The sequence below is a fragment of the Chanos chanos genome, chromosome 6, assembly GCF_902362185.1.
Source record: "Chanos chanos chromosome 6, fChaCha1.1, whole genome shotgun sequence".
In the NCBI taxonomy this organism is placed as follows: Eukaryota; Metazoa; Chordata; class Actinopteri; order Gonorynchiformes; family Chanidae; genus Chanos; species Chanos chanos.
The window spans coordinates 24510559-24534218 of NC_044500.1; the positions used below are offsets into that span (position 1 = coordinate 24510559).

Consider the following 23660-nt stretch of genomic DNA (forward strand, 5'->3'; position numbering starts at 1 on the left):
GCCACTGATTGTCATCTCCAATCTACCCGAAATCTACCTGCACACTTTACTCAGGAATAAAAAATGAGACGTTATGCTACATTAAATATACGGGAGACAGAAATCATAGAAGTCTCGAATCAAATCCACATAAACACAAGAAGTCTCGAAGCAAATCCACATAAACAACTAAAGTATGTGAAACCTGGCTGGTAAGAGGTGTCCTTTGAGCAAATGGACCTTACCAAATCAGTTTCTCTCCTATAGAACTGGTTCAGAAGATACACATATCAGGAATCTCTGTAGACCTCTCCTAATACATATGCCTTAAAAAGCTTGTACTACTCTGAAATATCAGATAGTACATAGAAGAAATTATACTTTTATTAAACAGAAAAACATCCTACAGTGACAGGATAGTAAAGAGTACCTTTAAATACCAGGTTTGGATCTCACACCCGACAGCACCATTCATCTGAGTCTTAAAGCCATGAGGAAGTTCACTTGAAACTTTTGGTTTGCCTTTGTGCAGATGTGTAAGTGCAGAATGGGAATGACCATTTTCAGCGAAGTCCATTTCCCAGGACTGGGAATAAGCACCACTGATCCAGAGAGACTTCTTAGACAGGAGGAATGCATTTAGTATGGAAGATAACGTAACAGTGAAGCGAGTGACCTAGCCCGTGGATGACACTACCATGTCCAGCTCTTTGGTGCTGTCCGAGGTGCTGATGCGGCCGCAGCCTGCGGACAGAAAGTGGGCGGCTCTGAGTATCGCTGGGGAGGGTGGGGCATTTGCTAGGCCTGGTTTTTTAGGGGGAATGGGAGGTGGGATCCCCCTTTCAGACCGTGGGATTGTTGGGGAGCAGATGCCTGAGTGGGCGGAGCTGTGGTGGTCTGAGCCAATGGGAGAGCTGCTGGATGGAGGCAGCTGCTTGGCAGGTCCAGAGCCTGAGCTGACGCGGTTCAGAGCCTGAGGAACGGAACTGCAGGCTGGTTCTCTGGACTGGCTGTGGTCAGGCAGTGTCATGATGCAGGGTGAAAGGTCACGAGGTGAGTGTAGTGTGGGACCTGCTGTGCCACAGGCCTCTGACTCCAGGTTGGCCTGGAACCTGTGGCGTGTGGCGTGGAAACGCTGGTTGATGGCAGCCTGGTATGAGGCCTGGAGGCTCAGGGAATCGTTCTGCCGATGGGGCAGGACTGGAGAGGGGCAGGGGGACAAGCCATTGGCTGATGGGTTTGCTGGAGATGGAGAGCTCATAGGGGTGATGGTGGGTGTTCTCTCGCTTGGGGTTGGCAACACAGTGGATCGACTTTCGTTACCATTCAAACTTTCGGCAGGACCTGTGTCCAGGATGTGATGGCCGTTGATTTTTGGCTGAATCAGTGGTTTCTGCTCCCTGGCACAGATACTGCCAGAGTTTGGCTGGGTGGAGTTGACTCTCCTCTCCTCTGCTCCTGTGCCTCCTTTCAGGTCCTTCAGCTCTCTCCTCAGCATCTCAACCTCCTTCTGCAGCTCCCCACTCCTTGTCTCCTCTCTCTTCAGCTGCAGTATCAATTGCTCGCGCTCCGTGTCAAACTCGGCCAGCTGCTCCTCCCGGCGCGCCTCCATCAGCATGCTCCGCCTCCTCTCCGCCTCCAGCTCTGCTTTTAGACTGTGATTGGTGGAGCGCTCGCGGTCTAACTGGCGGCTGAGCTGGTTGGCTCGCTGGGCTTCCTCATGGGCGTGGATAGCTGTCCTTTTACACTCTCTGCTCAGAGCTGCTGACAGCTGCTTATGCTGGACCTTCTCCTTCTCTAACTGATCTTGCAAACGCCTCTTCTCACGCTCTGTGAACTGCACCTGCACTCTCTCAAACTCCAGCTACACACACATACACAGATACACAGACACACACACATGACCGAACAGAATGGCAAAGTAAATCCACATGATCAAATCAGGATGGAATGATTTTCCATTCACTGTGTGGTGGGTCGTATAAAAGGGATCCTTTGTTGTCAGAAGCATCTGAACCATAACTCATCTTACTCAACATCTACGTGATTCGTGTAATGTACACACCAAAATCCACACATACACTCTTATTCATAGTGTATCAGAGTGATGTGGAAACAACCTCCCCTCTATGCTTTTTTAAGACCCTGTAAGAAGACTATATTTAAATAACAGGGTAACATATGTTAGGACAAATTTGTTTCATCTGTTCATCAGATAACACTGCATGCACACCAGGCACAACACTCAGTTCTTATTAGAAACAGTTTTAACAGCAGTATAAAGACTGTACGCCTTTTCTACCCAACCACTGTCATCCTTTTACTGTCAACACAAATGTATAAACAGGCTGTGGTCAAGAGAAGAGAGCATGAGGTAAGAGGCTGTGTGCTAACAGACAGTCTGACTGGACTAATGACACTGATTCACTCTTTGTAAACAGTCATAGGCTGTCTCACATGCCCCTACAGCACCGCTATGGTCTGAATGATTACCCACTAACTGCTCTGCTTTGATACAAATGGATCTTTGTTGTTCTGTGCTTATTCTTAGAACTGTGGTTCTGCTCTGTGAGGACAGGGCAAACTGGGCCTTGGGTTGGGTGTTCAGAACACAGAAATGAGGCACTGCTCAGAACTCGAGTCCATTTCTAGCAGTGAAGGTTGCTGGGGTGCATGGATTACTGCATGACAGATGGGTATTTAGAGGCTATTTATGATTACCTGGACTGGACACAGAACACATCCTGGCCAGTAAACTTTCTATGAGTCTTAATATACTTAGTGTCAGTTTTAAGGATAAGAGGCATTAATCAAGCACACTATGAGCAGGAGTGGGGAATTCAGTTTACTGAATTTAGTTCATACATTCATGGGAAGTTGAACTGTATCGTAAATTTCTGAGTCAGATAAAGGGTCTGTTTGATGATGTCAACATTCTGGTATTACTGTAACATGGAAAGAGGTGAGGGATACTATTGTTACCCCACCTGCTGCAGGAGTCGCTCACGCTCCTTCTCCAGGATGTAGGTGACATCGTCTCCCTCAGCCGTGTCCTCTGCGTGTTTACGCTTCTCCTCCTCCAGGTCTGCAATGACCTGATACAACCACAGGGGGGCAACAAAAACGCAAAAAGCAATGTCAGGTCAGTGAGCATTAGCTGCTGATAATGCAACTCAATCCCCATCCCTCTATCATAAATCCACTTAACCTCATATGCAAAATTAGTGCCAAGCACTGAGGAGACTGGTGTAGTCTTTTCTTGTTGTGTTAGTTGTGTTAGTCACTGAGACTCCAGGTTTTATTTCAAAGTTTTAGGACTTGCCACAGAATTTACTGATACATATGTATAGGAAAGACAACATTTGTGATGGAAATCACATGCAATCAAATGACTGGTTATACCACACTGAATTCGGTTACACCAAATGAGAAAAGTCCTGTTATGTGGGGTTTTTTTATGGTTATTAAACTGTAGTATTCTAAGCTCATCCAGGCAATGTGCACACATGTGCAGTGTTTATAACAGACAGGATTTGAAGAGCAAGGCTTGAAAAGTAAAATAATTCTAGAATAAAAGCAAAGTTGCAAAAATATCTCCATTCACATTTCAGTCTGTATTCAGCCAACAGTAACAGTCTGTGTACTCTCACAGCAGGAAAGGAAATACTCGTGCTGAACCCTGAAGACTGCTTGGCCACCGGACTAATAAAAAGCCTTTTCTCTGAAATCTTGTTATTTTGGGAACTCAGTCCAAATTTAGCAGAGTGTCATGGGAGGTGACCAGTCATGGACAGATGTTGTAATCAGCAGTTTAAAGTAAAATGCTCCCAAACTGAGAAATACAACTTGAAGAACACAAAAATACATCTTTAAATTCTTGTTTAATATATACAAAATATTTTTTGTTTTTTTTTTAGCTTTGGAAAACAAAATTGTTTGCAATCAAGAAGAGGTGTTTATCTATAATTAACTACTAGAGCAAATTATTATTGTTATTATTGCACATACCCTTCTGTGTCTGCTCTCAGCTGCAGCCAGTTGTCTCATCATTCTCTCCTGCATCCTCCTGCACTGACTGATGACCAGTCTGAGAATAGAGACTGGGTTTGAGGGGTGACCAGTGGAGGCTGGGGAATCAGCACTGGTTCCCCGCAGCACCTCACCGTCCCTCTGCAGGGCCAGGAAGGGGTCAGATAGGTCGTATTTCCCATATCGCTCCCGCACATACACATCTCTCCGCTGGGACTGCGAGAAAGAAGAGCGAGAGGGGTTAGGAAACGGGACTTTTATTTTCTTCGTAAATGTAGAAATGTTCTAATCCATTGTTATGCTTTAGGCCTAAAATATGATTTTACAGATCACTGCAAATTCACTTGTGTTGACTGAACTCTGAGTATGTCCTGTGTGGAACAGTGAAAAATGTTCATTAACATGGGTTAAATTATAGTTTGAATTTTCTCCGGTTGAACTTTCTCCTCTTTACAGTTTTTTCTCATTCCTTTATACGCAACCCCAAATGCCCAAACTCATTCTGAGAGCGGTGCTTCAAAACCCCACATCATTTAACATACTTCTCAGTGTGTGAATGCATGTGCTAAAACATTGCAAAACACTAAACACAGCTGTCACTGCATAGAAACAATTCTCAGTGACTATGACATACTGGTCAAAACAGAATATATTTTCATCTATTTACATTTCTTACTCTCACTGACACAGCTGTCCACTGTGTAAATCACTACGTACAGCAAACAATGTGTTTGTACAAATGAAAAGACCAATGTGACATGTGTGATTCCAGTGAGTCAGTTTCCCTGTATGCAAAACCTGGCCCTGCAAGAGGAATGGGTCCAAATGCCTGGTGGAATGCCAGGGGGACAGGGCATTTTACTTGACATTACATTTTTCAATAAGTTACAGATCATTCTGAATACATAAATACTATTAAATTGAATATGTGAATACTGTAACATGAATACATAAATACTGTGACAAGATATGTTATTTTCTCTGTGCAAGATAATCTTTTGTAATGACAGCAACACAATATACAGTCTGTCCAGTTTTAATGCACATACTTTGCATTTTTTGTGTGAGTGTGTAAGCAGTGATCTAAGTGTACAATCCATTTGGCCACAGTGTTGTGGTAATTGCCTGACTCTGTGTTTTGGCACATGTGGTCCATGTTTTGAGTTTTTTAGATTCTTCTGCACAGGTGGAATACTGTAGTGAGAAACACTTTCTCTGTTCTGGGAACTGTTTTAGGTTCTTTTGCACAGGTAGAATACTGTAGTGAGAAACATTTTCTCTGTTCTGGGAACTGTTTTAGGTTCTTTTGCACAGGTAGAATACTGTAGTGGGAAACACTTTCTCTGTTCTGGGAACTGCACCCGGGGCTTTGGGAGTGAGGCTGGTGTTTAGGGAAATGCATCTAAACATCTGAGAACAACTGTAAACAGGAAGTGCCTGGTGCAGGATGTGACTGGAGCAGAGTGTATGATCCTGTGGAAGGCTACATAAACCCTCACTCTTCTGTTTGTGTGCATGTGTGTGGTCCACTGCTATTTGCTTTCACAGGGTCAGGTTAAGCATAGACCAGGGGGTGTGACCTCCACAGGGGTGAGAGCCAGGGTAGGCGCCAAGCATAAACGTGCTCTGACACTTTCCATGATGACTGCACACAACCTGTAAAGTATTAACTTTCATCCACAGTTTTATACTGGCATTATTCACAGTCATTCATCATTGATGCTACAGATGACGACTACTGCTCCAGTAAGGACGGGCACAGCACTGTACAGTACTGCTCCAGTAAGGACGGGCACAGCACTGTATTGGCTGACAGAGAACGTTTCAGACACCCCATCTATATTTCAATGCTCCTTACAAGGTCTAGGGCCGAAAGCTTAAATTCTGACTGTAAAACCTTTTGGAATTTATTCTAGTATTGAGGGGCTTCCACAGAGGGGAAATTCCACATATATGATATATATTCATGTGTATTTAGCTTTTGTGATCTCACTGAAAAAGTGGAAATGATTTATGTATGCTGTGTTACATTACACTGTATGAACTCGCTGGTTATCTTTTGAGTTTTGGACAGTGCACATGGCATTAGTCATAGTGAACCAAATGCTCTCTGTAAGTGAAAGGCAAAGCTAAATGGAGGGCTTTCATCACACTAACAGACAATAAGGTCTCTATTGCTTAGTGTTTAGCTCCCAGATTCCTCCTCTGCATTCCACTGCAAACAGGCTGATAACAGGGAGGAAAAATAAGCTTTACCTCAAGTCCCAGCAAAAGGCAATAAACACACATTTTAAGAGAAAGCTCTGGTACTTAAATTACAAATCCGCATACTCTGATAATGATAGTCCTGGTGCTAATAGTCACGGGAGCAGGGGTGGGGTGGGGGTGTAGCGTGTTTTTAGGTTAACCTCACAGCATTATCTGAGTGAACATAGAAGACAGCAGCTTGAAGAGATTAGCTTCCAAAGCTCTGATAAGCCTGGCTGTCTGGACTGAAAAGACACCACCCGTCAGCTCTCAGGACCTGCTCCTTCACAGAACCGACAAAGACACTACCCGTCTGCTCTGAGGACCTGCTCCTTCACAGAACTGACACAGATAGGGTCTCTGCTAGCTAAAATAGTCACAGCTTTAAAAATGCTGCTGAGATCCTATTGGTCCATTTCAGGGATGATTATTTGAGAGTTTAGTTGATGAGACTTAACCTAACCTGGAAGACAAAAGCACAAGGTATGAGCAGACCCTGCCTGAATCGTTTTGGAGTTGTTGAGTGACTGTACTTGATTACTGTAATTACCGCTTGTCAGACTCAGATCAAACGAGCAGAATGATCTGAAGCCTTCAAACATTTGTAACTTAAAAGACAATCTGAGAAGATTCCATGTTTTCCTTGTGATTCCTTTGAAGTGTGATCTTTGGAAGCATGGGGGACGTGCAGAGTGGGATGCAAAGCCCCATTCAACGCTATGTCATTCACCATTATGTATTGTTAGATGTCCTGAGCAATGTCAATAATAAACCACATGGGAAAAGCATGACTCAGCCCGGGATCGTGGCCAGTTTCACTTCTTTTATAAAGTGCAGAGGCAGCTTAAATGAGCTGCTTGCCCAGTCAGATCCAAACCTGATTTTAGACTTCCACTTTCTAATTCTCACCTGCTGTGCTACCAAGAGCAGGATTTGGGAAATGATGCTTCCTAAATTGTTAGCAATTTACCTCAAAAATTAAGTCACTCCAGCAACACCACGGTAGGACTCAAGAAAATCAAAGGCTCCCTGCAGCCCAGGGTCCCAGGCCAGCTCAGAGGGTTGGCATCACGGGTTCATGCATAAACTCAGCCCCACACAGTAACGCTTTGCTCTCTCTCGTTCTCTGTGGTGCAGAGCAGTGACACAGCCAGGCAGTGAAGGTGTGTGTAGTATGAGTCAACATGTGAGAGAGATGGTATCATGCACTTTAAATGTTGTCATCCATGGTACTAACCTCAAAGAGATATTACAACACAATCAACACAGATGCTCATACAGGCCTTTTCTCCTCCAAACCTGCAGGAGGAATTACTAAACAAACAAGAGGGCAAAAACATGGGCCCCCACAAATCAGTGTCAGCACACACAAACCCCTCTACGGCTGGATGAACACTGACAGAGGAGCAGAGGAAGACAGCCTGGGACAGCTGAGCTCCCATGGCCTATGGACCTGTGTGCTGGATAAAAATGCACACAGACACACACACACACACACACACCATCACAGTGATGTTATCTTCAAATCTCAGAACAGCCAGGCTTTCTCTTTTTTCTCCCCTGATCCTCTGCTCTCAGCACACAAACAGGAATCCAGTGAGATAACATCTGTCCAGCTAACACTGGGCCTTGGAGGAATCCGCTTTGGCTTTACCGCAAAACACACACGCTGCGTTTTACGTGTGGAGCCACAGGTGGTCAGGACTCATGAATGAATGACACTGAATAATGACAGTCTCAAAACTGTAATCCCAGGACTGAACTTAACCTGACTCAACTTAAAACCACTAACATTAACACGGTTTGATAAACGTGCAACCATTAAAATGCCAATACACCCACATCCAGTGAAATCAGCAGTTAGAGCATACATGGCAGGAAAGAGACAATCTTGTATAAGTGAACATTGAGTGGATATTCAAGTTGTAGATAAAGAGGCATCTCCCCTCCTCTTCCTAATAAGTTCCTCCTCACCTCTATAGGAGAACCACAGGGTGTCAGCATCTACATTAGTTTATCCCAGAACTCAGTCTATCTCCTCTCATAGGCTGCTGCCTTGACTCGGAAACGAGGGACAGTTAAGAATGATTTTGAAGCAGTGAGTAAGGGGGGGGGGGGTACTAAAGATCCAGCCAGTGACTCAGGGTGTGTTTTTTTCAGCCTGACTCTGCCTCACACTGAGTCACAGCAAACCGAGTCTGCTCTCAGTCAGCCTGCACAGGATGACTGTTTTCCCGGGGACTGACACTGGAACCACTCTCTGACTGAGAGGGAGCGGCATAACACTGCAAACACATGTATTTATTGCGTATGCCGTATAAATAAGACTGCATTTTTTAAGTAATGAAAGTATGACGCCCAACATGTTTGGAAAACACTGAGAACGATGAGCAGCGGGGAGCAGAGCAGAGATATGAACATGTTGTTGCTGTATGTGGTTCTTCAGAGGAGTGTTTGTCGTTATTTTCACTCTCTGTTCTCAGCCGCTGCTGCTCTGCTCACCCTAAAGCAAAATCCAAACATCAGAGGATTCGCACTGCCATGACTCAGGGTTTATTAGTGCAAGAGTCCGAAAACACTAACAGGATGTTGGACTGAGTACATTTGTGGAGGCAGCTGATCATCTGGTTCTCATTCAGGAGTACAACTGTAATGTCTCTCCTGGGCATCCAGAATGCCATACACACACACACATACACAGACACACACATTCATATGCACAAACACACCATACACACACACAGACACACACACACGCACACATTCACACACATACACATTTGCGCACGCACACACACCATACACACACATCATATACACATACACACATACACGCCATACACACATACTCACATACACCCATGCCATACACTCATACGCACATATGCCATACACACACACACGTCATGTACACACGCCATACACACACAGTTCAAAGCCCCTTCTTCATCAAGGTTCCCTTGTGTTTAGCCTGAATGTGACCCTAGTAATATATCCACTTCAAACCACATAAATGCTATCAGGATAAAAAGAGCTACACTGTCACTGTCAGCTGCATACAGTTTGTTGAAGACCATGGCACTGTTTTTATCGTTGGTTGAACTCATCTTCTGACTGCTGTTTTTCATTCATCATGTGTTTAAAGGACAGGCAACGAATGATTACAGGCATTTTAAACATTACACTTCGTCCCAATCACCAAGGCAGTTTTATATCCATAACCATAAATTTAACACTGTCATTCTCTCCAGATCTTATAGCTTTGGTTATGAAATGCATTCACTGAGTTATTCATTTGAACTTTAGAGACACATTTTGAGACAGATCTGATACTTCAGATAAATGGCATCTGACAAAGCTAAAAGCTTCACCTTGGATCTGTTGTCATATTTTCATTGGCTGAAACACACACGGACTCATGCCAAGACTGTGGGAGCGTAAGGCTGCTTTAACTTTAATTTACAGGATTACATCTGCAGTCAGAATGCAGGCTTCCTGAACGCTGATGTCTGTAAACACACAGGGGGACGGCAGGGAGCTGACTTAACTGGCTTGTTCACTGCTGCTATTTTTGGCATGGGTCACAGGCTCAGAGTTGACCCCTGGGAACTGGACTCACCCGAAGCATGTGGATGACGAGGTCACGCGCCTCCAGCTCCCCCTCCAGAACACAGAAGAGCTGGAGCACCTCCTGCTTACTCAACGCCTCCATGTTCAGCTTAGACTCCTGCTGGGGTCAAAGGTCAAACAGAGGAGTCACATGAATTAAAATGAGCAAAGATGGGGGAACAGATTAAACACATTAAAGATCAGAATATGGATCAGGACCACGGCAGTTGCAAATATGACATGTAAAACACATGTATATCAAAACAGAAGATTAAATTATTCGAACAGTGGTCTATTTTGATGGAAATTCTAATTTGACTAAAAAATATTGCACTGTGCTCAGGGTAATGTAGGGGATTTGGATATTTTCTGTCACCACTAATTGAAATTCAAAGAGTCAACTGTTCATGCAGTGTTCACTCCAGTACAAAAACTTCACTGTCTGACCTGTCACGGCTCTTATGCCTCACACATCTCGTATTCAACCTTAAAAGCACGCCTTCAGAGCCCTGCAGCCAATTTAGACACTGTCTCACTGTCTACCATCTCACTGTCTGATTTAAACACTGTCTCAACTATCTAACTATCTAACTGTCTGATTCAGACACTGTCTCACTATCTCAACTGTCTGTCTGATTTCGACACTGTCTCAACTGTCTGATTTAGACACTGTCTCACTATCTCACTGTCTGATTTAGACACTGTCTTGCTATATCAATTGTCTCACGCTGTCTGATTTAGACGCTGTCTTGGCTGTCTCAACTGTCTAACACTTGTCTGATTTAGACACTGTCTCACTATCCCAGCTGTCTCACTGTCTGATTTACTCACGGTCTCACAGTCTCAACTGTCTCACAATGTCTGATTTAGATACTGTCTCACTATCTCAGCTGTTCACTGTCTGATTTAGACACTGCCTAACATTGACTGATATAGATGCTCAGGTTCAACAACACTGTACAGCTCATTGTGTGAAAAGATCATTGTTGTTATTTGTTCGTCATTCTGATTTCCTCAACAAACTGTTCACCGAATACCAGTAAAAAGTTCCATAAAAAACAAACAAAAACTAAAAAACCAAAAACAAGCACACAGCATGGGAATGTTTTACTGGTTCTCCTCAGAGAGAGACTTGTGTTGTTGTTGTAGGGCATAACAGTGCTTGTTGTAGGGTTTGAGATGTGAGGTTTCTGTGAAATCCTTGTCCTTGTGACTTCTTTGACCTGACTCTTTTTTCACCTCTCTCACCCTTGCACTCACACACACACACACACACACACACACACATATATATACAAGCTCAGGTTTCAGACTGAGACAGGATAACTTTTTCTTCTTTTTTAACCCTTTTTTTGCCCAGTTTGGAATGTCCAATTAGCCTTGTTCTCTTAGGTCTAACTCTCATATGACACTGTATCTCCTCAATAATGACTAGCCACAGCTAGGAGACTGAGGGAAATCCCCAACTCAAAGGAACACGACCAACTGTTTTCCCTTGGACTCTCTGCTACACTCAGTAAATCTCCAACAACAAATGTGTCTTTGAACTGAAATCCCCAACCTTGAGAGACAGTACCTCTGACATGTGCATGGCTCTGGGCTAGTATTTATCAAACAGAAAAATTACAATTATGAGAGACTCATATCTGACTGTAAAATCAATCCAAATAGTTCTGAAGCAAACAGCTGCATTGAAGAGATATTTACAGTGGGTTTTGTGTTAGCTTCAGACCATGTATCCATTCCAGCCTTTGCCAACTTTAACAAGTCTCAGTCTTGGAGGACACCTAAATTCAGTCTCTGTTATGAGCATGTTACAAGAGTCGTCCTTCAAAGTACCATTTTCGAAATGCATAGTTTTACATTGAAGATAAAATAAAGTGGTTAAATATCGCTTCAGAGAGAGAGATAGAGAGAGAGAGAGAGAGAGAGAGTTTGAAGCAAAATATGTCACAGATGTGCTATGAAAGTACTTTTCATCACTTACAAAAATGTGATATTTTAAAACTGCTTCAAAATGGTATAAAGAAGCTTCTACTCATTTTTACACAACTCTTCTTTTTAATCGCATCACAAACTATAAGACATTTTGTGTTGCGATAAAATACCGATTCGTATATTGTTTTCTTGACGGTGAATTACAAGGATAAATGTGTTAGGAATAGCCTGACCACATATTTTTTGGGCTAATCAGTTACATATGATAGTCCTTTCAAAACCTAGAATGAGCCACAGAGCCATATTCTTCTAACTAAACTTTTCCACTGTACCATGTGAGAAATTGTCGGCCAAATGTTTCCACATTTGCGGCCCTCGCGGGGTCCTATGGACTGCACTGGGTGCGTTACATAATGTGATCAGAGACGCTTTAGTGTGAAACAAACTCTGGTTTCTGATGTAACGACATGGCTCTCCGGTCAAGTGGTCGCTTGTTCAATAAATACTGTCAGTTTCAGTCTAATGTTGGAACACGGCAAAAATCCACTTGTGGAATTTTGTCCAGAAGACGTACAGATGTATGGGGCGCCGTTTGTAAAAAGTTGCACCTTCTGTTTTCCTGCTCATTTTGTGCACATGCAGATCATTACTCTTGGAAAAGATAGTACAATATTTTACATTAATTTTCTCTAAATGTTTAAAAAAAAGGTGAAAGTTGAAAATTGTGCCAATTTTTTTTTTTACATCTGGCAATGGTAAATGTGCAAAAACTGAGCAGGAAAACAGAAAGTGCGACTTTTACAAACGGCGCCCCATACAGATGCTTCTGTTGTGACGCTGGCCTGCTTCTTTGTGTGATTTTCTTCTTTGCTGAATTAAGTGAACACGCTAGCTTTTGGGAGTTTTATTTTGTGGTTCTACCTACAAACAGCGCTCATTAAAACGCACTCCTCCCACATTCATGTTTTACAACTTTGCTAATTTCACTGGTATTTCTAATCCGTTTAACAACAAAGTTTAATAGCAGGCTTACGAATTAAAACCACGGACAATACCAACATTCATATACGGCATTTTAACGCAATCCCGATAGGAGCATGCTTGAGTCGTTGTTTGTTTCTTGTAATGCTCCTTATATGGCTAAGGTTAGCGACTGTTGCACAGTGCTGACAGCTGTAATGAATGAAAGACATCAGTCCAGCCGCTCTCGGTATCGGCGGAGGTTCTTCTCAGTTCGGCAACTAACAGAACGGTATTGTCCTCAGTCTGCTGTCTGCCAGAGAGCTATCAGGCTAATTAAATCCCTGCGCTTCCGACTGAATTATCAAACAGTGGGCACTTGAGCACACTGAGAAAGAAAGAAAGAAAGAAAGAAAGACAGAAAGAAAGAGGGAAGGAAAGAAAGAGGCAAAGAAAACAAAGAAAACGTTAGGAATGGTCTTGTTTTCAATCTGAAAAAATAATGAAATTTGTTTATTGATGAGGTTTCAAACTTATCAAAAATATTACTATGTTTTGATGCACTATGCTGTTACTTCTTATCTTCATGGTCACCGTTAAACTACAAGGAGAAAAACAGACAATACAAAAGTGCACTCTGCATCACCCATGTGATGACGGAATTAACTCAGCTGCGGCATGCGTGGACTTCTGCCTGTGATAAACAAAGGATCACTATTGACACTTATAAGAAAGACTTAGGTATAATACTGTAATACTGTTGCGCACAATGGTGTCAAAAAGTGCTTTGTTTCGTCGTCCTTATGCCGCACAACACCCAGAAGGTATGCCTTTAACTTCGTCAAATGTACGCTTAAATAAACTGACTTGAACTTTCGCAGATATATGAACTGCAGCAGTAAGACACTATACTGGCACGGAACTACGACTTTATAGTCTATTTCCGATCAACCACACAGCCAGAACTGTTCGACTCGATCCCTGTCAGCAGTAGTTGGTCAATCACAATGCAAACTAGAGAAAAAACGAAGCGGTTGGATTAATACTACTACTAATAATAATAATAATTCAAAGTACTTCAATGACAATTATTTGGCCAATCTGCTTTCTCAGTCGACCTGGAGTTGCCAACGGATTCGACGGCATGAATTCAAACATGTTCGAAGTAGAAGACGAGCAAAGAAAAGGCGTTCATACCGTTGTAGGTGCCATTCCAACTCTGTTAAATTCCGGCATCTAACATGAAACTGAGATTTGAGAGATACCTGAATAGAAGTCAGCTAATCGACTGAAAATGGGAACGGCCACTCACTGACATCGTCAACGGCCTATGGGCAAGACCGATTTTAAGGCGCTGACCTATGAGAGAAGAGATTCAGTAGCTGGAGGCAGGGAAAGAGTCTCTCGCAGACGTTAAGACTTCTTTTCTTTGGGCTGGTTTCTCTCACCGGGGATTTAGCCGAACAACAGACAATGACACACAGAATGTATCGCATTCTGTCTACAGTGTCTATAGATGAAATATACTCTGTGATGTAAAGTACGTCTGGGGAGACGCATATATATATATACACACACACACACACACACACACACACATATATGTATATATATAAGAGGTAGACAGAGAGAGAGAGAGAGAGAGAGAGAGAGAGAGAACGCGAAGTCAAATGATGAGAAACGAAATTTTTTTAAAATCTTGGGTTACTGCACCAGCTAGTGGTTGTTTTGAGTGAAAACCATACTTTGATTTGCTACCTGAGATGGGACATGGATAGAGTCAAAACTCATATTTATGAAGATTGGTCACTTTTTGCCCTTTTTGCCTCGTCATTTCAACCATTTGCAATTTATGACAAAACATGACAACAGGTATTTAAGAACTGATTTTAAAATGAGAAAAAAACCCGTTTTTAATATAAATACAGGCATCCACAAAGCATCAAACCAGACAAATACATATAACACAACCACAAACCCTAAGTACATAGTCTAATAATTCTGGGCATATATAAAATCACATACATAAGTGCATTCCCCAAAAGTGACTCAAAATGTTGAAAGGGAACAAAGCCAGAAGACAGCAGGAATGCCTTGTCTTAGAGAATAGGATCAGCTGATGCTTTAGGAAACAGGACAGCCTCTTCCCTCACAAATGTTTTTTTCATCTGCACTTGTTTTGGCTGATTTAAACAAAAGAAAGAAAGAAAGAAAGAAAGAAAAAACAAATCAAGCAATGTCAAAACTGGCACAGAATTCCACATGCAGTTGCACTGGAGTGGCATTAGCTGCTACAGAGTTGCCTTTTGTAGGTTACATGGAGAAAAAGCATATTTATGGTGTGTGTTTGGCCAAGTGTGGATAAGGACTAAACTACAAGAGCTTTAACATAGGAAAACTCTCCATAAACTGATCACGTGTGTCAAATCAGTTTCATTTTACACACGGTTGTTAAATAGCACCAGTCACTTGGGGTTAAAAATGCTATCACTCATTTGAATAATTTACTTTAATGTCATATAAAAGCATTAGGCAACTACATAAAAAAAAAAAATCAATAGAGGCATTCGCTTAAGTCTAACAGCTCCTTTGCTTTGACATGTAGAAATGTTGGGTGACAGTTTTCAAGATTCCACTTCAGGATTGCTTCCTCAGCTGGCCCTCCAGAAAGTCCTTTGGGGACTTGTGCTGGCGGAGGGGGGTGGGGGCTTGTGCTGGCGATGGTAGGTACTGGGGTTTGTGCTGTTAGGTTCCAAACATAACCTTGCTTATGGCCGTGGCTCCAGAGGAAATGGCACGCTGGGGGACACTTAAGTTCCGTCTGTTTGCAGATGTCAGTTCATGTGCTGAAGGGACGCCCACACACACATGCACCCGTGTGAAGGCTATGAGTCTTTGAGCATGTTTATGCGGGCGTAGATCTTCAGCGCGGGTCCCAGCTTTATGTTCATGGCACTCATGAGGTGGTCCTCTTTAAGCAGCAGCATGGCCTGTCCATCAATCTCCTGAGAGCGGAACTCATCGGCTATCTCCTGGCAACCTAGAATCCATGAGAACACAGCACACTCACTAACTGACTATATTTAAAGCCAAAGACAGGCTATGTAAGGCCTCTTTTATTGACTCACATAGTGACAAAGTAGACCCAAAAGTGTGGCATTCCAGACAAAACACTGTAGTAATCATTAAGCTAGATGTTTCACAGAGAATATACTGGCAGGTCAATGCACAGTTTCTGATGTTACACTACAGTGACAGAAAGCTGTCATCTGTTTGCACCAAGGCTAACAACAGCTTTGACATTTACTCTGACAGTGTTGCAGTGGACTCTGGATTTTGGTTAAGCTTTTATGGACTCTTATAAGAAAAATCAGAGATTTCAGACTGAAAGGAACTCATGAGCACACATGGCTACAGCAAGGACACTGACCAGGCAGGGAGCGTATAAATTCGAACACCTCCTCCACGTTCCATTTGGTCGGGTCACAGGGGAGAAAGTGCTGTGTGAGGAGGGGAAGCTCTTCCTGTGCGGGACTCCTCTCCATCAGGTGCCGTGGGGGGCCAGAGCTGGCTGCAGAGAGAGGAGACGGTGGTTCCTCGTAGCTGGACATGTCTGAACACGGACTGGACTCCCCAATACTGGGCTGTGAAGGTAACGGTGAAGACACGGACTCGCCCTGAGACTGCTGGGCTGTGGACAGTTTCTGTGTCGAGAGGAAAAAAAAAGAAAAGAAGAAAATAAAAACTGAGAATGGACTTAGGCTTCATTTTGCTGGTTGTTAAGATGAGGTGATCATGAAAAGATGAGTGCATCCTTTAGAATATATCAGCTATGCAGCAAATTAACTCAGAGTGTTAAAACATGATGATGTTGGACCACTGTGAGACAACAGAAACACTCTCAGGGTTAATGTAACTCTCATAAAATTTCTATATATTGTCCATAGAAAGACTGGGCATTAAGTCCTCACTGGGTTTACTGCACCCGTAACTCAAAATGACATACAATCAGTCTGGAGTGGAGGCCTTGAAGGTGTATTCAAACAGCTTAACTGCCAAATTAATTTCTTCTCTACTGCACACTGAAACAAATATATTAAATATAATGTATAATATTACTGCAAGACTTGCCTTAAGGACAAAGAAAGCATTTTACTTCATCCTTCATCTGTGTTTTTAGACTAGAGAAAGAATTCATCACATTTACAGTGGCATGCAAATGGGGCTGAGCTCAGAGGTGAGTGTTTATTGATTATGAAAGGAGAAAACGACCAGTGTCTGTAAAACCGTCCCACCTGTTTCTTTGCCTCCATTCGCCGGCCTCGACTGCGCGACCGTCGTCTCCAGCGATTGGCTGTTTTAGTCCTGTCTGGGTGGAAAAGCCCTATACGTTTTGTGCACCCAACATTGTACCTGACAACAGATGACATGTTACCATAGACACCACACACAGAGCATCTGACCACAAAATCAAAACAGAATGTCCCTTAACTCCATTCATTCATTCTCCCCTGACCCCTGAGTTTACACTGGACTACTAAACACTCAACACGTTATCAATATTACTCAACTGTTACCAACTTCATACCAGTGATAACAAAAATGTGATTAAAGAACATTAAATAAAGAATGTTGCCACAGAAACATGATTCTTCTTTGTCAGTTGTGTATCACAGTGTTTTCTTCACCTTTTAGCACACACCATGGAGCAGAACCTCTTGGAGCCTTTAAACTTGTAGGCAAAGTCCAGCCAGCCACAGAACTCACACTTCAGTTTAGGGGCGTCTGCTTCCTTGTGACTCTGGACAGCTGTGTCTGTCAAAAAACACACATCCACCTTTATGATCACCTGTCAACTCACCTTTCAGCACCTTTCACTTCCAACCTTCTGTTTTCACCTATTCATTTCCCATAATTTCACCTATTCACTTCCAAAAGTCTATTCATAACTTCTCTTTTCTCAGTGTCAGTTCAGTTTACTCACAATTGTTTATCTGTGTATTGTCAGTTAGAAATGTTCAGTCATAATTATTTACTTCCATTGCTTAATTTATTGTGTATTTATACCTGTTCATGTTCAAGACTTTACCAATTACCAGTTATCATTTATACACATTCAGTCTTCATTTACTATTTATTCTTCCTTTGCATTTTTCTTATTATTAACCCGACACAATTTGACAAGCCTCTCATCTGAAAATTTAAACAGTTGCCAAGAGATGGCTAATGTATGTGGACCAAAGTGGACCAAAGTTAGGCTTTTACTATAAAACATTAATTAGAGAACTTGATGACCTTAAATGTTCAGAACTGGTCAGCTTCCTATTCTTCCTATTTAAACACTGTGAAATGGAGCTGACTTCATCTTCTTCAAACGCTACTCCACATGACCGTCCACCATGCTACACCTCAGTTATGTGGCAAAGTCGGCACAGATGAATGGCCTGACTGATCCTTGTCTTACACGACTGTATGTGGTCAGAAGGCAACACTTTTACAGTACCCTGTTGGTTTGGCTCCTCTGTTTCAGAGTCAGTTGTATTAGTGGGGGGGTTGCTGACAGGCGTCTTCTCAGGGTCCGAGGGAAGCTGCTGGTCTGGTTTCTTTGGGCTGTCTCCCTGTCCTACAGCCCGCTCCACCTGTAGACCACACTGTTGACATTAACCCTCACCAGAACGTGCAACAGTGCAACCACACCAATCTCCCACTTATTATGGCACTGGTTATGCAGGTCAAGGCTGTGCCATCAAAAAACTCATTTTACATTAAAGAATGACTGATTCATTTCCTGCTCTCATGGCAATTAGGGCATGAACTAAGGCGTCCTCACCATTAATAGCCACAAGAGGGTAGTGTAATCACAAACACACATTATGGAATGAAAAGTATTCTGAGAGTACATGTAAATAAGGCTTACCCTGAAATGTACCCTCAATGTACCTTCTAAACCCTTTCAACTGATCCTCAACTAAAATCTGTTACTAAGGAGACAGTGCTCAAAACATTATTACAATATTAGCACCAAAATGCAAGGTTTGTTCATTTTCAATTTTGGTGAGCAAAGTACTACATTTCACAGTTCTGTTCTGGACAGGAGAAGACACAGAGTGTAAATGTTTTTTTACTATAATGCTGTCCTGTAGACTAGGTCTGAGCTAACACGGCACTCACGGGGAAAGGCTCGGCTCCCTCCTGAATGACGAAGCCCTCGATGACGTGCGTCAAGACATGCGGTTTCACTATCGCCTGCGGCGGCTTATTCTCGCCGTTATGAGCGGTGCTGCCGGTCACGGCGGCTGGCTCACTCTCGTTTCCTGAAGTCATCGTCTGCGGCGGGGCAGCTTCTGAAACACACGCCGACTCCGCCGTGCAAGCCCCTGCAAATCATAATTTACTCATTTCTAGAGCCACCACAACAGCGATAAAATAAACCACCGTGCGGACTGTCTATTAGTAGTAGTAGTAGTAGAAGTATTAGTAGTAGTAGTCTTCAACAACATTATCAACACCAGCACCAAAGTATTCTGACTGTTTTTAACCTACTAATTAAAATGCCCACTTGGTTGTTGATGGGTTTAATTTCTATTTATTAAAAACCGGCACTACAGCACTGTAATCTACGGAACAGATAACGTCCTGTCCTCGAGATGTACAAGCATAATTTGTGTAGACTGTAAAATATTTATCTACACAACATAATCACTACTCCAGCTTTCTGCCATACCATTCCGTTGATACTGAATTCTGAATACTGGAGAAAAGACCGTGTGAGGTTTTCACCTACTACTGTTCCGCTATTCGACGCTTCTTGAAAAGGCTCCTGCCTTCATCATGTGACGAAACAGAACATGGTACTCCACTAAATTTCCCAACAGCGTGTCCAGGTCTTCGCAGTCTGCACCACGTTGTCTACTCTTCTCAGCTTCTACTTTAAGAATCACACACTCCTATGGTGCACCGCCCACCTCCGCCCCGCGAGAGCGCACGCAACACAACACTATGCGGAGTTTATTATTCCACCAAAGCTGCTTTTGTAACTTGAGTAGACTACTCATAGTTCCTGTGTAAATATGTCATCGAAATTTCTTCTGCTTTAGACGCAAACACTTATGTTTGGCACATACTTCTGTTTTGAAAACCTGGACCGCAACTTTTTGTGACGCATGATTTTCATTAAGGCAAAAGCTTTTGCAAAACATGTCATTGCAAATGAGTAAATGAGACTGCAAAGAAAGAAAGAAAGAAAGAAAGACAGAGAGAAAGAAAGAAAGAAAGAAAGAAAGAAAGAAAGAAAGAAAGAAAATCATACTAATGTTGAGATCATCTAATTATTTTTTGATAGCGATATGAAATCTTTACTGATCCTGTGGTATTGCTGTGGTGGACTGGTAAGACTAGATCCTCTGTTTTTCACGTTCTTGACAAACATGACTTAGAGGATCTTGTCAGATCACTGTTTTCCTGTTAAGATCTAGCTGCGTGTAAAAGGCCAGCATTGTTTTTCTTCATTTTTACATTTCAAGGAGGCGAGAGTCTTGATGACTGTGAACAGCAGTAGTACACTTGGTATTCAGCAGACCCAAAAGAGTGACTTTGTATATTTTGGTGTGTCAGGAACTACATAATCAAATAAATAAACAAACACATTCACACACATACAACAAACAGCTTCTCTGCTGAGTGAGACTTTGGGAGTCAGGGTGTCTGTACATGCCCACTGCCATATGGGAGCTTTTTAAGGTTTACATTTTGTTTATCTGGCTGCTGAGGTCCAATCAGAAACTGGTTTTGATTTCCTCACACATATTAGAATCTGACTGTCAAATGATTGTGTGATTCAAACAGTCTACCAAACACAAAGCTATGCTGCTGTCATTCTAATGACTGGCAAAGTTTTCTTCGGTGTGAGTCTAGAAAATGCTTAGATCTGTAAGAAGTGTAAGAAGTTTGAGGAACCACTATGGTGAGTTTGGATTTGGAATGCTGAATTTAGTGAATCTGTAATAACCCAAGACAAAGTTGTCAAAAAAATAAAAGACTTCCAATCAAACAAACAAACAAGCAAAAAATTACAAAAGGATAACAAAAGCAAGATAACCGAAACGTATCAAAATGGAAACATATCAAAACTCACAGAAACGTATCAGAACCATACCACAACCAAAAAAACAAAACAAACAAACAAACAAAAAACCCCAAACTCACACACACAACCAAATCACATCCACATACACATTACTTTCCACTGAGAGTTGTCACATTTTAGCTTTGCAGGTCTTCTGTTTAAGACTTCATAAAAACACATTCAAACACATACAGTAAACCTATATGTAGTACCACTGTTGCCGGTGTCTGTGCGATTACTGTACCTGGTGTTGGTTTTGGGAAAGTGACTGAGTCTGTTTTGGGCTTTTCAGGAGGGCTTGGGTCCTGGGGTGGCGTAGAAGCAGCTGCCTGAACAGCCAGTGGTAGGCAGCTCTCTCTGACTACCAAAGAGGTGGGCTTATCTTTGCAATCCTGAGTGAGCTTGGAAACCTGATTGTCCACGGCAGAGACACAGTGACAGAATAGGAAAATATTCAGTGTGTGTACGTAAAGGTACAAATGTCATACTAAAGTCACATACTCCAGTCACACACGCAAAACACATACTAAAGTCACATTATCCAGTCACACACGCAAAACACATACTAAAGTCACATACTCCAGTCACACACGCAAAACACATACTAAAGTCCCATACTCCAGTCACACACGCAAAACACATACTAAAGTCACATACTCCAGTCACATACTAAAGCCACACACAAAGTCAAATAAGATAGAAATGTCAGAATCTGAAGTTGCACAAAAAAGTCACATTCTAAAGTCCAAGTCAGATAGTAAAGTCACATATTAAAATTAGATCAGAAGTCACATGCTAAGTCAAAATCAGGTTGGAAATGAGGGAATACTTTCTTAGAATACAGTATAATAAAAAAAAAAATAGAGTGAGTTTTCAAAGGGTTTGCTTAATGCATTATTCCATTATTCATTCCGCCCTATCAATACAGGTTGTCCTTGGCTTACATGGCGTGCCACCTACGACCCCTCAGACTTCAGACAGCCGTCCCTTTAAACCTTTTTCCTGTTTTTGAGTAGCATCATCTTGTTGAAACATCTGACAATGACTGTTCCTTCTGCTGTATGATAACATAGGCTAGTCCCAGTGCAGTAACACAGCCATGTTTGTAACTGATTGGGTCTCAGTATGTTTGGGTATCTGGCCCTGTGTTTAATTCATATAATATAAAGGGATTTCTGACAAAGTCGCCTTACAACAGGCTCGTCAAAACAGAACCATGTCTTAAATCAAGGACAACCTGTACTTCCTGTCTAGTAAGGAAACACAGAAAAACAGTTACAGCAAAAACTGGGACAGGGCAAGTCACTTAACGAGACATTTGAACGTACAGTGGAATATGAAACTGATTTATGATCTCATATGTTTATGACATATACTACAGGGGCCAAGACCATAGTGTACTGTAAACTCAATGCTGCTCTCACATAATTTTGCATGGCTTTTTTCTCTTTGTGTGTTGTTAACCTGGCTGTGTGTGGTTTACCTGGCCGTATGTGGTTTACCTGGCTGTGTGTGATTTAAATGTCTGTGTATAGTTTACATGGCTGTGTGTAGTTTATCTGTCTGTGAGTGGTTTACCTGTATGTATATGGTTCAGTTTATCTGTCTGTGTGTGGTTTACCTGGCTGTGTATGGTTTAGTTTATCTGTCTGTGTATGGTTTACCTGGCTGCATATGCTTTATCTGTCTCTGTGTGATTTACCTGTATGTGGTTGGTTTACCTGTCTGCGTATGATATACCTGTATGTGGCTGGTTTACCTGTCTGTGTGCGGTATACCTGTCTGTGGGTGGTTTACCTGTCTGTGGGTGGTTTACCTGTGCATGGTTGGTTTACCTGTCTGTGGTTGGTTTACCTGTCTGTATATGGTTTACCTGGCTGTGAGTGGTTTACCTGGCTGTGTGCAGGTTGGATCTGGAGGTTTATGGCAGTGAGTTGAACAGGCTGGCCTTTGGCCTGTGTCACAGGAGAGGAGTGCGGTCCGTGGTGGGCCAGAGCATGGGGACTGACGGTGGAGTGGAAAATCGTGGCTTGCTGCGCTGGAGAGGTGCCCTGGTGCAAAGCTGATTTGGGAAGAACAGGGATTGAGCCTGTTTGGCCGGAAGTCTGATTGGCAATGGCCGATTGGATGGTCAGAGAAGAGGCCTGTGGGTGTGGCTGCACAGATGCAGTCTGCAATAATTGGCTTTGGGCTCTTGGGGTGGGTGGAGCCTGCTGCTGGATTACAAACTGCTGAGGCTGCTGTTTCACCAGAGCATGAGGCTGAATCTGTGCATACGCTGTGAGAAAATAAGAAAGAATTACATCTCCCTCTCTCTCTCATGCACACACACACACACACACACACACACACACAGAGGCCTCTCTAGGCATAGGCAACCTAGGCGGTCACCTAGGCCGACACCTGCGGGGGGAAGGGGTGGGGGCGGGGGCGCCGATTGGGTATCCCACACCCCTGTCAAATTGCCTGCCCCTTTGGCAGGCAATTCAATCTATAAGTATTTTTGATTAGAAAAAAAAAACGAAGAACACACGCATTAAGACTTATTAATTGTTATGAATGAGATGATGAGAGAGATGGTGGGGGAGTGTGCCAGTTGACAGTTCACAGCATCTGTTGAAATTTTCTGCTGGTATGTCTGTACTAATGAAAAGATCAAAGCTATCAGGGCGCAGATTAGAAAGAAGAGGAAAGATGAGGAACAAAGGAGACAAAAGTATAGAGATGTTTTTAATGGACATTTTTAAAAGCATCTGTCTGCCTCTGGTTTAGC

The 23660-nt window shown here is 42.7% G+C and overlaps 2 protein-coding genes across 2 annotated transcripts in view; both read right to left on the reverse strand.

The window, feature by feature from the left end:
* Nucleotides 1-655: 655 nt before the first annotated feature.
* On the reverse strand, nucleotides 656-13974 carry cttnbp2nla (CTTNBP2 N-terminal like a). Its single transcript, XM_030778185.1, has 5 exons — nucleotides 13960-13974; nucleotides 9875-9982; nucleotides 3988-4224; nucleotides 2967-3074; nucleotides 656-1843 (listed from the first exon to the last, which is right to left on the reverse strand). The coding sequence occupies exons 1-5, from the start codon at nucleotides 13972-13974 to the stop codon at nucleotides 656-658; spliced, it is 1656 nt and encodes a 551-aa protein (XP_030634045.1).
* Nucleotides 13975-15009: 1035 nt separating this feature from the next.
* The window catches only part of phc2b (polyhomeotic homolog 2b (Drosophila)), a 66831-nt gene continuing 58180 nt past the window's right edge, over nucleotides 15010-23660 (reverse strand). The window contains exons 8-15 of the mRNA XM_030776680.1: nucleotides 22780-23165; nucleotides 21132-21297; nucleotides 18934-19139; nucleotides 18266-18401; nucleotides 17451-17577; nucleotides 17058-17175; nucleotides 16193-16466; nucleotides 15010-15802 (exon numbers count right to left, since the gene is read on the reverse strand). Of these exons, the coding sequence (XP_030632540.1) occupies nucleotides 15648-15802; nucleotides 16193-16466; nucleotides 17058-17175; nucleotides 17451-17577; nucleotides 18266-18401; nucleotides 18934-19139; nucleotides 21132-21297; nucleotides 22780-23165 (1568 nt within the window). The 3' untranslated portion in view covers nucleotides 15010-15647. The remainder of the gene's footprint in view (nucleotides 15803-16192; nucleotides 16467-17057; nucleotides 17176-17450; nucleotides 17578-18265; nucleotides 18402-18933; nucleotides 19140-21131; nucleotides 21298-22779; nucleotides 23166-23660) is intronic.